This window comes from Panthera uncia, chromosome F1 (assembly GCF_023721935.1).
Source record: "Panthera uncia isolate 11264 chromosome F1, Puncia_PCG_1.0, whole genome shotgun sequence".
NCBI classification, from domain to species: domain Eukaryota; kingdom Metazoa; phylum Chordata; class Mammalia; order Carnivora; family Felidae; genus Panthera; species Panthera uncia.
This window is the reverse complement of record NC_064813.1, coordinates 49,192,607-49,208,965: the sequence shown is the minus strand read 5'-3', so window position 1 is coordinate 49,208,965 and position 16,359 is coordinate 49,192,607. Positions and strand designations below refer to the sequence as shown.

Below are 16,359 nucleotides of genomic sequence, written 5' to 3'. Positions count from 1 at the left end.
ATCCTTAACAGTTTTCTTCATGTTATGATTTTTAGTTCCAAGCCATTGCATTTTCATTTTAGCCAGGGGGATGAAGAGAAGGCAGGTGACATGTATTTCTATTCCTTTAAGGATCCAAGTCAGAAGTCTCCTGTATTCCTTCCACTTAACGTATATTTTACTAGAATTATCCATCCTTGGTCATGGAAACCCAAAAGGTGCGGTGTAGCATTAGTTCATCTTTAACCAGGGGTTGTGTTAGTAAGGAAAGAGAACTAAAGGAAGAGCATAAATAATCTCCATTGTAGTCCCACGGTTTGTCTTCCAGGTCTAGTATTAGGTCCTTATGAGGAGTTGAAACTGATCTAAGGCAGCATTCTTGGAGTTGTTCACATAGCTCTGGGTGTGGATGAGTGGCAGTGGGGAAGTGGAGGCATGATCCTATGGGCGGTATCCAAGATGAAAACTAATTCATAGAAATACTAAGGCATTATTTTTCCTTTGCATTGTGTTGACATTTGCATTGATGCCAAAAGCAATGGTGGATAAACTATTGCTGGAGACTTAGCTCAAAGCAAGGCAGTAGAACCAAACTGTGGTACTAGTAGGCATATATTATTTTCTGCCACATACTTGTAAAACAAAAAGAAAGGAAGTTTCACTTAACAATATTCTTGGTGAAGCAGTATGCAAAAGTTTACTGCTCTCAATTTTCAGTACAAATCCGTATGTCAGAACAAAGTGGGAATATGAATAAAGCACTTGTGTTACGCAAGGAACTATAATGGTTGCCTTGAGGCAAAACACCTGTGCAATTGTTTTGGTTGCAAGCTGGGGTAAGCACTTCTTCATGGCAAACCACTTTTACTTGAAAGAATAATTGACAGACCAACTAGTTTATTCATGTTTCGATATTTGGCAGATCTGTTATCAAAACTGAAAGAAAGAAAACCTATCACTTCTAGACAAACCACTGACATATTTAATATCAATGGTAAAAGTGTAGTTTTCAGGTGAAAGTTAGAAATTTGGAAACTTATAACTGCAAGGATGAGAGTGACAGCTTCCCAATACATAAAGATTTTTCTCAAGAATCTATTGATAGTATTAAGGAATGATTTTTTTTTTGTTATTTTATAATGATATGTTGTCAACATTTGGAAGACCTTCAAAACTTAGTGCATCAATATTTTCCAAACGACAGGCATTTGATTTATATGCATGGTTAAATATCCTTTTCAAAGTTCAAGATAGACAACATAACTTATTTTTTTAATGTTTACTTATTTTTGAGAGAGAGACAGAGACAGAGACAGGGACAGAGTGCAAGCAGGGGAGGGGCAGACTGAGAGGGAGACACACAGGACCCGAAGCAGGCTCCAGGTTTGAGCTGTCAGCATAGAGCCCATCATGGGTCTAGAACCCATGAACCGCGAGATCGTGATCTGAGCCTAAGTCAGACACTTAGCCAACTGAACCACCCAGGTGCCCCAAGATAGACAAAATAATTTGATGTAAGAGGTGTCAAAATGTTAATCACATGGTTTTAGATTCCACATTACATCTAAGTGTTTAAAATCAACTACTTGCTGAATTTTGGGTGCAGTATAAAAAGTAATATCCACAGTTACCTAAAAAGCCTATTATAATACTCACTTCTCAAATAAATATGTGTGAGATTACAAAATTACAATTTGCAACCAATTGTATAGAGATATAGCCCTGAGAATTCAGCTATCTTCACTTAGGCCAAATATTAAGCAAATGTGCAGAAATCAGTCAAATTTAAATTTATGTATATTAAGATGCAGTGATCTTATTGTTCTAATTATATTAATAAATACATATTTTAAAATTTCTTTTTTTAATTTTTACTATATAAATATTTGTATGTGTATACATATACGTATATATTGGATTTATATCTTTCATACACAAAAACTCTTTGAATTTCTCCATAATTTTTAAGATTAGGGGATCCTGAGGCCAAACAGTTTGACATCTGCTGGTCAAAGTCATTACAGAAGATTTCAGCTAGAGGTTTTGCCACTAAGATAACATAAAAGCTACAATGGAAACATATAAAGCAGCAGAATGCTTTATGTACATGTCACCTGGATATCATACCTGCTGCTAGGAAGTAGAAATGCTTTGTCATTTAAGTTAGCTTTTCTTCTCTTGAGCATAAAGAGGGAATGGTGATAGGATAAAATATGTAATTAAAAGTGAAAATTGCCCTAAGAAAATAATAAAGACTTTTAATTCTAATTTTCCCCTATTTTAAGCATTGTTAACTTGGTGCAGGGTGTTGCTTCAACCAGTTCATTGGTATACTGTGAATAATGTAATTAAAACAATAAACTTAGATAAAATGTGTTCTTACATCACTGTGGTTTATTTTTCCATAGGTCAGTGCAAAGATGACCTGGGGCATTTCTCTTGACATACTAAGCTATGGATTGTCATCTCAGGAAGTAGTGTGCAACTTAATTTGACACATTTTAATTTTTGTAGTGATATGGATGGTGTTTCAATTGCCACAATTTTGTAGTCCGAAATCAACTATAAGCAGTTGACCAACTTAAGGATTTACATTACGGATTCATTAGTTAAATATTACAGAATTCATTGATTCTTTGATACTAATTATTTAAATTACATACCACGATTACCAAAGATTAGTTTAAAATTACATAGTTGAAACCCCCAAGGCAACATTTGAAAACAAATTTACAAAAACTGGTCGAATTGATTGTTGCATATGATAACAAAATAATCAGGAAAAAATGCAAATGGTTATGAAATAGATTTTAAGATAAATACTATGCAAAACAATATAGCGAAAAGAATTAGTTGATTACATTTTAAAACAGAATATTTTAAGTCTATTTTAAAGTAATTAAATCTTAATTTATAGATTACATAGGCTTTTAAGGATAAGCTTTTAAGCTGCTGTGTATATAGCGCCACTAAAAGGAAACTCTGAATCAGGTTATCAGCCAGGGAGTGGGAAATGAGGGTAGAGCAGCGCAAGCCTGGAATTTGAGCTCAAACAGACACAAACATGGCTGAAGGTAAGTGGAAGGAGTCTTGAGCTTTCAAATCCACATCTCCCAAACAAGAGAGATGGTTTTCTCAACTCACCGTATAGTGTGACTTTTCAAGAACGAAATAAGGGTCATTAAAATTAAAATGATCTAGGGGCGCATGGGTGGCTCAGGCTGCTGAGCTTCCGACTTTGACTCAGGTTATGATCTCGCAGCTAGTAATTTTGAGCCTCACATCTAGCTCTCTGCTGTCAGCACGGAACCCACTTCCGATCCTCTGACTCCCCTCTCTCTGCCCATACCCTGCTTGCACACAATCTCTCCCCAAAACAAACACAAATTTAAGTAAAAAATTAAAAAAAAATAAATAAGAAGAAAAAAATGATCTGGATGAAATACACTTCCAACCCAGCCTTTGCTTTTCCTAAAATCCTATAATTATTCTTGCCCAAGGTGATAGTAGTCTAAAAAACACTTAAGTATAAATGCCTTTTCTAAGCATATTTAATCTATGCTGTCAAGGAGTAAATACTGTAACGTCATATGTGAATATTTTATCTACTCAAAGTTTGTCTCTCTTCATTATTAAAGAAACAACAAAATAAATCTTTTTTTGTTTGCCAAGATGGTATATTTTAATTCAAGATAAAGATTGTAATCCCTGATTGATTTAATTGAATGCATGAAGACTACTTATAAAAATGTCCTGTAATGACTTAAAATTATTTTCATTTCTATAATTCTGCTGTTCATAAATTAGGAAGTTGCAATTTATCTTCACAGATTTCCATTTGGTTCATGTGCCAAGTAAAATGTGATTTTTTCCCCAATGTTTAATAGCTATATTTACTTTATATTGTTGCTTTTAATGTTATGTATTTATTAGTTTCTTTATTAGTTTATGTAATGCACCATTAAGACTTGGCAACAACTTATGCTTTTTCACTGCCCCATCCCTGGGGCCAATATTCTCCCAAATTGCCTTTCTCAACATTGTGCAATAATGGTGCATTGGAAGATTATCAACATACTCTAATAATACATGGGCTTTGACAAAATTAACTATCAAAACAAACAAAAAAAGCAAACATATTAATAGAACTAGACTTTGAAGGTACTTCTCTATCTCAAATAAGCTTTACAGGAAAGTAGAAGATATTTATTACCACAGGCAAATCACATCTTTATACTTCATTTTCATTGCTTTTAGGACATAATCAAAATGGATGGAGGTTTTTATTAGATTTCATATTGACTAAAAAGTTCCCTCTTATAATAAGTGAAGGAAACCAACTTGAATTAGTTGATGTTATAAGAGAAAATTATTGAAAGAATAATCTGATATCTCATATACTTGAAAACATGAAAAAATAAAGAGAAAAAAACCTGTTATATGTAATCCTCTAATGCATGAAAAAAAGAAGTTGATCCAATGTGGAGAGACACTATTTTGCAGAAGATAAGTAAGAGTTGTAAATTGATTTTCTAAGAGCACCAAATAAGTCTGCATTAAAAAAAAAAAAAAGATTTCGGTAAAAAGGGGTTATACTGAAGAAATGAGGGTCAATAAAGAGGAAGGGTTAAAAGAAGAAAATGGATATTCTGCAAAAGAGAAAGGGAAGTAATAAAATAGGCTGAAAGGGGCTTAAAAGAAACTAAAGGGAAAAACAAATAGGATTTAAAGGATTTTTACACATTATTCCTGTATGTCAGATATAAATGCCATTCTAATTTTCACCTGGAAAATTATAATTTCTATTTTTCTTGCATGTACTATAGAATTGTAAATACTTGGTGACACATATGGGGCAGAAAGAGTCATGTTTCAGTTAGAAAAAAAAAGTTGGATAACAAAACCTTGGAAAGAGAAATGCACTGGATCTAGGGGTCACGTGAAAATTGGATTTGAGTGGTACCTGAATGCTCTGCCCCAGATTGGGCACATGCCAGCAACACTGTCATCCACCATGGACAGAATCCCTGCACAAGACATGGTTAGCTACCCTTCTCACCCTCACATCTCAAAGTCTTACCGACAGGTAGAGACCAGCCCTGTCAACTATCATCTGATTATTTGTGTCCCCTCAAAATTCTTATGTAGGAATCTTAACCCCCACAGAAGATGATATTAGGAGGTGGGGCCTTTGGGAGGTGCTTAGGTCATGAGGATGGAGCCTTTGTGAATGGGATTAGTATTCTTATAAACAAAACCCCAAAGAGATCCCTTGCACCTTCTACCACGTGAGCACATAGAGGAGAGTCAGCATTTTACAGCCCTGAAGAGGGACAGGTTGGCACCTTCACTGGGACTTCTAACCTCAGAACTGTGAACTGTTTATAAGCCACCCTAGTTTGGGAATTTTGTTATAGCAGTCCTAACTAACTAATACATTGTCTCAGGTCCATTTGATAGAATGGAGGAAGGCATTCACCTGTTTATTGGCAAAACAAAACAAACAGAACATAGTATGCTTATTGTAACAGGAGATCCAATGTATATAGAGTAGGAAATATTTCACATAAAATGACAACTCACTGCCCTATGATTCTAGAAGTTGAACTAAAGTATTAGAAAACATATCACAGAGTATATATCAAATATTTATTGAGTACTTGCTGTCTGTGAATTGGAGAGCTGTCTCTAGGAACTCCAGCAGATAGCCAAACAATCAGATTTCCTGTAAACTCTGCCTGAATCTCATATTACCAGAGAGTTCCAGTGGGCAGGGCAATTCTTCCCAAACAAATTAACAGCTATTTCATTTCCACATTTCAGACTTATTTTATCCTCTCTTATCCAAAGATACTGTTAAATCTTTCAAATTCATTTTCCCCAAATGTTCATTTTTGTTGTTGTTATTGTTCTCTTTAGTTCATGATCAAAGTATCATTCTGAATTGTACTGGAATTGGAGATCCGGAGTAGAGGAAGGAGAAAATAGGAAAGTTGGCCAACTTTATGAAATAATCTAATTCTGTATTTAGATACCAATTTGAAATAGCATTTGAATTGAAATCATTTTGATCTATAGGGTTTTACTCCTATAGGTGTTATATTAGTCAAATTATATATACATATGTATATACATAATGTATATAGTTAATAATCTTATATATTATGTGTATATATATTATGTCTCTATTATATATTTTTATATAGATGTATGTATATATAAGCCACTGAGTGACATAAACATATACATGCTCTTATATTCATATATCCATATATATTCTATATTATACATTATAATATGTAATGTAGATGTATATGTAGAGAAATTATTAGTAAAATATTCAATATTACTCCATGAATACTCAGGATTCAAGATTTAATCTAGTTGTATAAGTTCTCCATATGATGAAGATTATTATAATACCCTGTATTTAGCAAAACATGTATTTATAATATAAAATATTTCAATGATATATGAATTAAAATACTTTTAAAGCACTCAATAACACTTTTAAAGACAGAGTATGTTATATTAGAGCAGAGGTTGGCAAATTTTTATTCTGTGAGGAACCAGGTAACAAATATTGTAGCATTTCAGGACTATATAACTATGTGGGAACTCTCTAGCTCTGCCATCATAGTACGAAAGTAACCATAGACAATATGTAACCACATGAGTGTGCTTCTTTATATATGGACATTAAAATGTTAATTCCATACAATTTTCATCCATCAAAAAATGCTATTGTACCTTTTTTTAAGTTTATTTATTTATTTTGAGAGAGAGAGACCACAGACAGTATAGAAGGGGTAGAGAGAGAGAGGGAGAGAGAGAATCCCAACCAAGCCCTGTGCCATCAGTGCAAAGCCAGATACAGGGCTCCAACTCACTAACCAACCACAAGATCCTGACCTGAGCCGAAATCAAGAGTTGAACACTTAACTGACTGAGCCACCCAGATGCCCCTGCTATTATACTTTTATTTTTTTTTCAATAATTTGAAATGTATGACACAGTCTTTCCTTAGGAGCTGATATAAAAGAGGTGGAGGGCCAGTTATGGCCATGAGCTAATTTGCTAAACCCTGTTGTTGAGCATATACAGGAAGTGCATGACATAATTCTTAGATAAGAGTGACGTAGACTTGAACTTATTCTTCTCTGTGACATTAGAGAAGGGATTTTATCATATCCCACCTTCCATTACTAATGAAGAAGAGATAATTTCATAAAAAATGTCTTAATCTTGTTTAGTGGTTTGCTGCTGCCTGCATGTACTAGCTCAGAAGAGCCAATTGTGCATATAACAAAAATAGGCAAATGCTATTAGTTTTTTTATCCCCCCCCACCTTGAGAGCTGGTGGTTAAACTTTTACCAACACACCTTAAATGTATTTCTATGTGCCCAAGACTGCTCTGTAAATAAGCTTTGACAGCACAAAATAGTGTAGTTGAGAATTTTGTAAGAATTTTGTAAGAATTATTATATGTGAATACTTTTTAATAATTGCTAGAATTGTTGCCCTTCTATGAAGTGCATATATCATTGTAATCTCAACAATTTTAGAACAGCAGCAAAAGGGGACTACCTCAAGAAAGCCAGATTACCACTTCTCAATTTATTCAAGTAAGAAAGAGGATTTTGATGTCACATGACTTCATGAGATCAACAGTGGTGTCAGTGTAAACTTGATGAGATTAATCTGAGTATCTTTTATCTCAAGGAAGAATTATACTATGTATTACAAAGAAAAATTTCAACCTACATGTCATTAAACAGAAAGGGTCAATAAGTCATCTTACTAGTTGAGGTTCATCTTGTAGGTCTCATTTTATTTGTTCTTGTTTATTTTTCCACATTTTAGTGTAACAGACCAATTTTAAGACTTTTCTTAAGTCAAGAAAAAAGCTGAGAAAAATTCCATAAAGGCAGGACAGAAAAAAAAAAAAAAATCTCAGATGAAAGTGAGTTGCAAGTATTGCTTACCTACTTCTTTCAAAAATGTTTCAAAACATACCCCACAAATATTTAACCTCTTTTTTTTCCCACTGTATCCTAATAGACGATAGTACATTGTTGGTTGTTGTCTCCTAATGTCATTTTATATTACTGTATTAAAATTGAAAAAAAAAAGCAAAACCAATAAATCCCACGTTCTTAGTAAAAGGAAAATAATAATGGGAAAAAATCCAAACTCAGTAAAATCTTTTATCTAGCAAGAAGTCTACATTTCATGTGTGTGTGTGCGTGTGTGTGTGTGTGTGTGTGTGATGAGTAATAGTCAATATAGGAATTATGCTAAATTTAAAATATAAAGTCAAGAAAGGCTCTGGTGATATTTGATTTATTTAGCTTAAAAGTTTTAGAAAATAAGAATTTATTTCCTTGGTTTATTTAATTTAGTTCCATTTATTTTCCATTAAATGTATTTCCAAACACCTTTATTTTATTTTGCTTATTTATTCTGTACACATCCAATTTGAATTGTTTCATATTTTCGTTTTTCTTATAAATCTTGCACTTCTATGGCATATATGTATGTTTAAATTTTATTTATTTTTGCTAGAAATTAATGAGGCTCTCAAGGTATATTTTACCCCACCATCTGCTCATTTCCAGGTTGCATTTCTCCACTTACCCCGTAAATATATCTTCAGGTTCTGTCTACCCATTTTCCACGGTACTATATTCCATTTCCACAATTTGACATGCGCTGATAATTGCCATCCCGGTTATTCAGATCTCCTCTGAGCTTAGATGTATATATCCTGCTCTAGTTGTACTTGCTTAACAGAACATCTTAATAACCAAACTCATCAATTTGCTTCCTAACCTGCCTCATCTTCTTGCATTTCTGATTTTGTTGGAGTGTAGAACCATCTATTTGAGTAGTTTGCAAATTGCACTTAACCCACCCACATAAAGCATAAAGTTCATTATAATTAAATAACAGTTGTTTTCCTTAGCCATGATTCTCTATTAGGAAATGTTCCCTGGACATATGCAGACAGATATATAAAAAATATTCTATGCATAGAGAGAATAAGAAGCTCACAGGATGCATAAAATAACAAAACTCATAGCAGTGCTTAGAGAGAAATTTATAACTGTGAAAGCCTATACTAAAAAAGATGAAAGTATTCAAATCACTAAACTAACTCTTCTCTCTACAAAACTAGAAAAAGAAAATCATGATAAACACAAAGCAAACAGAGGAAGGAAATAGTAATGATTACAGTGGACAAGTCAAATAAGGAAAGGAAAATATAAAGAAGATTAAGAAAATTAAAATTTCTTTCAAAAGATCAACAAAATTGACAAACTTTTAGCTGGACTGATGAAAGAGAGAGAAAATGTCGATGAAAACAATTAAAAAAATACATCTCAGAGAATGGAATGGTATATTTGTATATCATATAGCTGAAAAGAGACTGACATTCAAATATGTAACTTATGCTTAAACTCAATAATAAAAATTAAAGAATTTAAAAATAGGGAAGAATTTAAATAGAAAATTCATCAAAGAAGATACACAGTGGACAACAAACACGTGAAAAGATAGCCAGTATCATTAGTCATTGGGGAAATGTAAATTAAAAAAAACAAAAAATTGGTGCACCTGGGTGGCTCAGTTGGTTGAGTGTCCAATTTTGGCTCAGGTCATGATCTCACAGTTCATAGATTTGAGGCCTGTGTCAAGGTCTGTGCTGACAGTTCAAAACCTGGAGCCTGCTTCAGATTCTTTGTCTCCCTTGCTCCCTGCCCCTCCCCCACTCACACTCATGCTCTCTCTCTTTCTCAAAAATAAATAAACATTTAAAAAACCCACAAAAATGTACTACTTCACATCCACTAGGTTGACTGTAGTCAAAAGGACAGACAATAACAAGTGATGGTAAAGTTGTGGAATGATTAGAACGGTCACTCATGGCTGGTGGAAATATAAAATGGTGCAGCCAGTTTAGAAAACACTTCGGCATCCCCTCAAAATGGTAAATATAAAGATATCTTATGACTTGTCAACTTCACTCTTAGGTATACCAAAGAAAATTAAAAATATGTACACATTTCAAAAAATGTACACGAATATTCATAGCAGCATTATTCATAGTAGCCAAAAAGTGAAAACAACCCAAATGTCTACCAAGTAATTAATGGAAAACCAAAATGTGATATACCCATACTACTGACATGTGGTACAATATGGATGAACCTGAAAGCACTCTAAGTAAAAGAAGCCAATCACAAAAGACCACATATTGTATGATTCTATGTACATGAAATGTCAAAAATAGGCAAATTATTGGCACAAACAGCAGGTTACAAATTTCTAGTGGCAAATATCCTAGGGCTTGGTATGGAAATATGGGGAGAGTCTGCTAATTGGTACTGGGTTGCTTTTGGGGACAATGAAAATATTCTCAAGTGGTAATATTTGCAGATGTTTTGAATAGCCTAAAAGCCACTGAGTTCAAAAAAATGTCAATGATTTATTTTGAAATTGAACTTTAAAAATTTTTTAAAGTTTACTTATTTATCCTGAGAGAGATAGAGACAGCTAGAATAGGGTGGGGGGGGGGCAGAGAGAGAGGGAGACAGAGAATCCCAAGAGGCTCTGCACTGCTGAGACAGAGCCTGACACAGGGCTCAGACTCATGAAACCATGAGATCATGTCCTGAGCCAGAAACAAGAGTCAGATGCTTAACTGACTGAGCCACCCAGGCACCTCTGAAATTGAACTTTTAAAAATGTATTGCCTTCCCCCCCTTTTTCTTCAGTGAAAAAATTTATATCTATTTCTCCTCATGAAGATTTAAGCTTCAAGTCAAAATTCAAGCATTATATATAAGAGACATATAAGAGATTACATAACAGAGATACTTATATAGATGTATTTTTGTTCAATGATATTTTCCTACATTTTTCCTTAGCTTTCTATTTTCCTGTATTTGCTAAAATTTCATTTTAGAGAGGGTGTGCGTGAGCAGGAGAAAGACTCAGAGGAAGAAAGAGAGATTCTCAAGTAGGCTTCATGCTTAGCACAGAGCCCAACGCAGGGCTCTGTCCCAGTACCCTGGGATCATGACCTCAGCCAAAATCAAGAGTCAGAGGCTCAACTGACTGAGCCACCCAGGCAACCCAATTTTGCTGTATTTTTAAAATCTAATTTCACATAAATAAATATAGCTTCTCACTGCACTGATCAATTGACCACCCTGAAATAGCAAATCCAAAAACTATGCTTCCCTAAATTAGCTCAGACACAAATATTTTAAGAGTCTGTCATTTTTCATATATATTGTTACAACTTTTACAGCAATTTTCAGAGGTTGATGTAGACCGAAGTTCATTCATGCCTATTCATTTATTATGAGCAATGTTCAAAGAAAATAAACTTTAAATTCTTTTATTTGAAACTTACATATAGAGAAATTTTACTTTGTGGTACTGCTTACATCCTATGCTTATAATATACCTGTAGGGTTTTGTGTTTTTCTGTTCACTGTAATATGGATATTAGTTGACTACCATACAAAACAGTCAGAAGATTTCTTGGTTATGATAATAAAAGAAAAGGAAAAACAAGGAAGTATCAGTATATGGGTTCCCCATTGGAATACTACTTTGGAAAACACTATTTATTATTTTAGGACTTATTGAGAAAATATTGTTTTCAAATTATCTCTAATAATACAAATTATAACACAATTCTATGTATATCACCACATTCACATTTAGAAAATAAATACAGTTTACTGGCCAAACAATGTCCTTAGTTGTCTATATTGCCACATATGTCTTACCTTTGTCTTGGCAAGCTGATGAGGGGTTGTTTATGGCACCTCTTGCTAAGGCTAAAGAGCTTGTGTACAATTTTCTGCGCCTTTAGGAACAGTTGCTTCATGCCGTTCTCCAGTTGTTCATAGCGGCGCTGAAAATTAGAATCCATTGTCCACAAATGCATTATGGTAGATGTGTTGAGGAAATAATTCATGGGTAGCCTTTTCATAAAGAACTTGAATTCATCTGGAAAAATATTGAAATTCAATACTTTAATAAAATAGTTATTTTCCCTTTTCTCCAAACACATTTAATATGTTAATATTAAAAACAAATACAATCTATGATTCTGTGTGTAGCAAATTAATAGCAAGTTGGGATTTTTTTTTTGGTGCTTTCGAATTGTTTTATTTTTTTGTTCCCCTTAAAATAGAACTTTCATGGAAGAAGATAATTAAAATAACTTGTGCTAAAGCAAATAGTTTGGCCTGAAAGTTAAAGCTGAACTTAATGTTTCCATGTTCTCCTTAGATGGTATTTGAATGAACTTTCTCCCACAAATGGTAGTCATTAATTTAACTTTCATTTTTGGCATTAATATTAATAATTCTTTACAAGTGCTCCATTTTAAAGAAATATTTTCATTAACTCAGTAGAGAAAATATATATAATCATTATTAAATGATTTTATTAATGTTCAAAGAAAGAGAAAGCTTTTAAAATAGAAAATTTTTAAATTCAACTATGCAATCTGGTTATTCCCTTTAACTATATTCTAATGTGTCAAGGCAAAATAGTTTGAAACAAAGTGTATACAGAAGAGAAAAACATTAAAAAAAATTGAAGTTCTAATTTTGACTTTTGTTCTGGTGCCATTAATTATCTATCTGAAATTGTTTTTTTTCAAATGTCTGATTAACCAATGGTAGAAACCAAAGTTGATGCCACACTAAAATAAGCAAACATCTAAAAGTTTATTAATTATCTAAACATAAAAGATAGTTGAGACAATAGCCAAAAGATAGAAACAACTCAACTATCCATCCATAGATAACTATATATACTAATTGTGGTAGCATATATAATATATATATATATACGTATATATATGTATATATACACAATATATATATATATATACATATATGTATATATATTGTGTATATATACATATATATATAATATATACAAACAGTATTGACCCATAAAAATAAGTGAAGTTCTGATACATGTTAAAACATGAATAAACCTTGAAAATACGTAAGTGGAATAAGCCAGGCCAAAAAAAAGGCAAAATATTATATGATTCCACTTATATGAAATATCTAGATTAGTCAATTTCATTGGGATAGAAAATAGATTAGAATTTACCAGGGGTGAGGGAAGAGCAAATGGAACACAATGATTGTATATTAGATACAGAAATTCTGTTTGCAGTGATGTAAACTTTTTGAAAAGAAGACAGTGGTGATGGTTGCACAATATTGTCAATGTAATTAATGTCACTGAAGTGTATAGATAAAATGGCAAGTTTTATGTTTATATATATTTTACCTCAATAAAAATATATTTTCACAAAAGAAAAGACATTTCTCCCATGTCTCTTTTACTTCCAAAGTAAATATGAACAAGGACTCAAAAAACAAAAACACCCTTTTTATGGCTTTTACTATTTCTTAAAAGCATTGGTTTTGTTAAGAATTCCATGTTGCTTTCATTTCACTATAGTGTATGGCTGAGTTTTGTCCACACAAACACACCACAAAATTTGTAAAGTGTTTTCAGTGGCTTAAGAAGTATTATTGGCAGGTGAGACAAGTGACATTATAGTCACTCTTATACCCACCAAAAAGTTATATGGTACACATTAAACCCTTCCTCTGTACCTTCATTCCCTCCTTTGAAAATCAGAACATTATGGATGATCATAATCTCATTTAACTTAAAATTCTATGATGTTATAAACAATTCTTTAAAGTTCCATTTAGTTTTAAATATCCTATTCAAAAAACAGTTGTTTTCAAATGGTCAGTTGCAGTCATTTTTATTTAACTGAATTTGGACAAAGTGTGTCAATAGCAGTTTCGTGATGCAAGCAGTGTTTCTAACACACTGTTTTAAAACCTCCAAATTATCATTTTTAAACTATGCCACTCAGGCAAAAGAGAATTACACCAACACATATACATATTTAGGGCAATTACTTTATATTCATTTTATGTATTAGGGCTATATCAATATTAGATCCAAACTATTTCATCAATGCTGCCAAGTACTTTTTGTCAATTAACAGAAAATTACATTCATGAATATTGGAATTGTTATTTCTTCTAGAGCAAAGGAATACAGAGTCCTGGCATCTTTTGGATATTGAAGGTATAGACTTTTACTAGAAGAAGGAAAAATGATTTTTATAGCAAAAAATTATGATGAAAAATTTTTAAAGTTTATTTATTTATTTTGAGGGGGCAGCCAGAGAGAGACAGGGAGAGAGAGAGAGAATCCCAATTAGGCTCTGCACTGTCAACACGGAGTCCCACATGGGGCTCAAACCCATGAACCATGAGATAAAGATCTGGGCTGAAATCAAGAGTCAGATGCTTAAATAACTGAGCCACCCAGGCACCCCTATGAAGAAGAATTTTGAGGGTATACCCATTTGATATGCTTAAAATAATTTTTTTAAAGTAATCAGGGTATAAATAAGAGATGCATTTTAAAATTCCAATTTCACAGTACCCTACATTTTGTTTGGTCCCATGTGTCTCTTTGAGAAATTCCTTCTTTTGAATAAAGGAGTTGATGCATGGAAATTGGAAAGCATTTCTTGGGTTATTCACAGAGCAGATGCCACTACTTTGAAAACTAATCATTCATTTCATTGTCATCTTTTACTTGAAAACATTTGATAAGACTTTATTGTTTCATGGCTATGCATATTTTAATTATTTTCATTGTTTGTTGTAATACACTTCTGAAAGTTTCTAAATTAGTAAATTTTATTCCAGCTAAATAGTATTTTAAAATAGAATGCATTTTGGATTATCAAAATGTATGTAACAGTGTCTGTCAGCTGAAAACTGTCACTATGTAATTTCTAAGAAACACAGTTTTAACATGGCACTTGAATAATGACTTCATTATGAAGTCATTAAGAGTCACTATTGACAGTCACTCAAAATACTTATTGGACATTCTACTAGAGGTCAAGAGAATCTCCAGAAATATGCTTCTGGATATCTTTTCTTTTGTACTTGGCAATTAGTAAAATTCATTTTTATAGAATGTGAACACGAAATTTCAGTGATACATTAGAATTATTACATGTCTAGTGATTTACATAACTACAAAGAGACAATACAATGATTAAAGGATGTCACACAACATTTTAGCCCACAGTATTTTCCAGAAGTCATGTCGAAGATAAAGTACTTTTCAAATGGCAAGTAAACGATGACTAATCATACATTTTGTGGTGAATAAACTTAGAAAACAAATTAAGGTTATATAAAAATGACCCAGAAAAACTAAATTTAGTATCTAGATTATTAGGGAGATATAAGTCTGGAAATACCTGTTAAGTATGTACCAACTAAGTAATTTTGTTCAACATGGTTTTGAGGACTATAGAGAAACAAAATAATACAACAATAATTATAATAGTAATAAACAACCTCTTGCTGGCAGGAAATTGCAGTCAATCACTGTTCTTAAGAAAACTAGGTCACATGAAGCAAAGAATAATACGAAGAGAAATGTATGGCATTAATGAATCTGTGGAGGCAAAGGGAATTAGGCTAAGTGACACTTTCAAAATAAGTTATAGAAGATTAGCTGGGCACCATGTTAACTCTCTATACTGCTAGTACTTCTCCATTAAATAATATTTTTTTAAGTATAAATGTATTTTTTACAAAACAGTTGGACAAGATTCATTCTCCGCCCCCCTACTCTGATAGTAACTCTAGTTAACACTTGATATTTAATCAGCTAGTTTTGAAACTAATTCGATCTCTCCCCATCCCCATCTCTCTGTCTCTCTCATTAGTTCTTACTTTGACAGGAGCTCCTTTAAGTGCTTTAAATATTAATACAATTCCTCTAATAATCCTTCATGTGAATTTTATTGGCACAGTTATGGATGTAGAATACAGATGATTTTCATCTCATAACTCTGTTAGCAAAAGTTTTTATTAACACTACTGCATTTACATATTGATCTTATGGATTTTTATATTTATACTCTATTCTCATGCCTCACAGTCATAAATATGGATATCCTGATTTGCCTTTCTGCCTATACTGATGAGCATGAAAATCATTGACCAATATAATTATATACTTTCAAATATTCAAAATCTATGTTCAGAACTTATTTAGGATATATTTTCAAATGTGTTCTAAAGCATTCTAAATTCTCTAGAGCTTTGAGAAAATACAATTCATTTCCTCAAAAATGTAGAAAAGTAATCAGGTATTTTTCATGATTATTTAGAAGTTACTTCTTCAGTTATAAATCCATCAAAATAATCCAAACCAGAAACTCTTTCCTTTAGAAAGTAGGACTACGGTTAGGAAGGACTGAGGGAGGAAACTGT

At 32.6% G+C, this 16,359-nt stretch overlaps 1 protein-coding gene across 2 annotated transcripts in view; it reads right to left on the bottom strand.

The window, feature by feature from the left end:
* The window catches only part of BRINP3 (BMP/retinoic acid inducible neural specific 3), a 384,838-nt gene that overhangs the window by 61,289 nt on the left and 307,190 nt on the right, over nucleotides 1-16,359 (bottom strand). For both annotated transcript variants that reach the window (XM_049634554.1, XM_049634555.1), the window contains one exon: nucleotides 11,785-12,007. In XM_049634554.1, coding sequence (XP_049490511.1) covers nucleotides 11,785-12,007 — 223 coding nt within the window. The remainder of the gene's footprint in view (nucleotides 1-11,784; nucleotides 12,008-16,359) is intronic.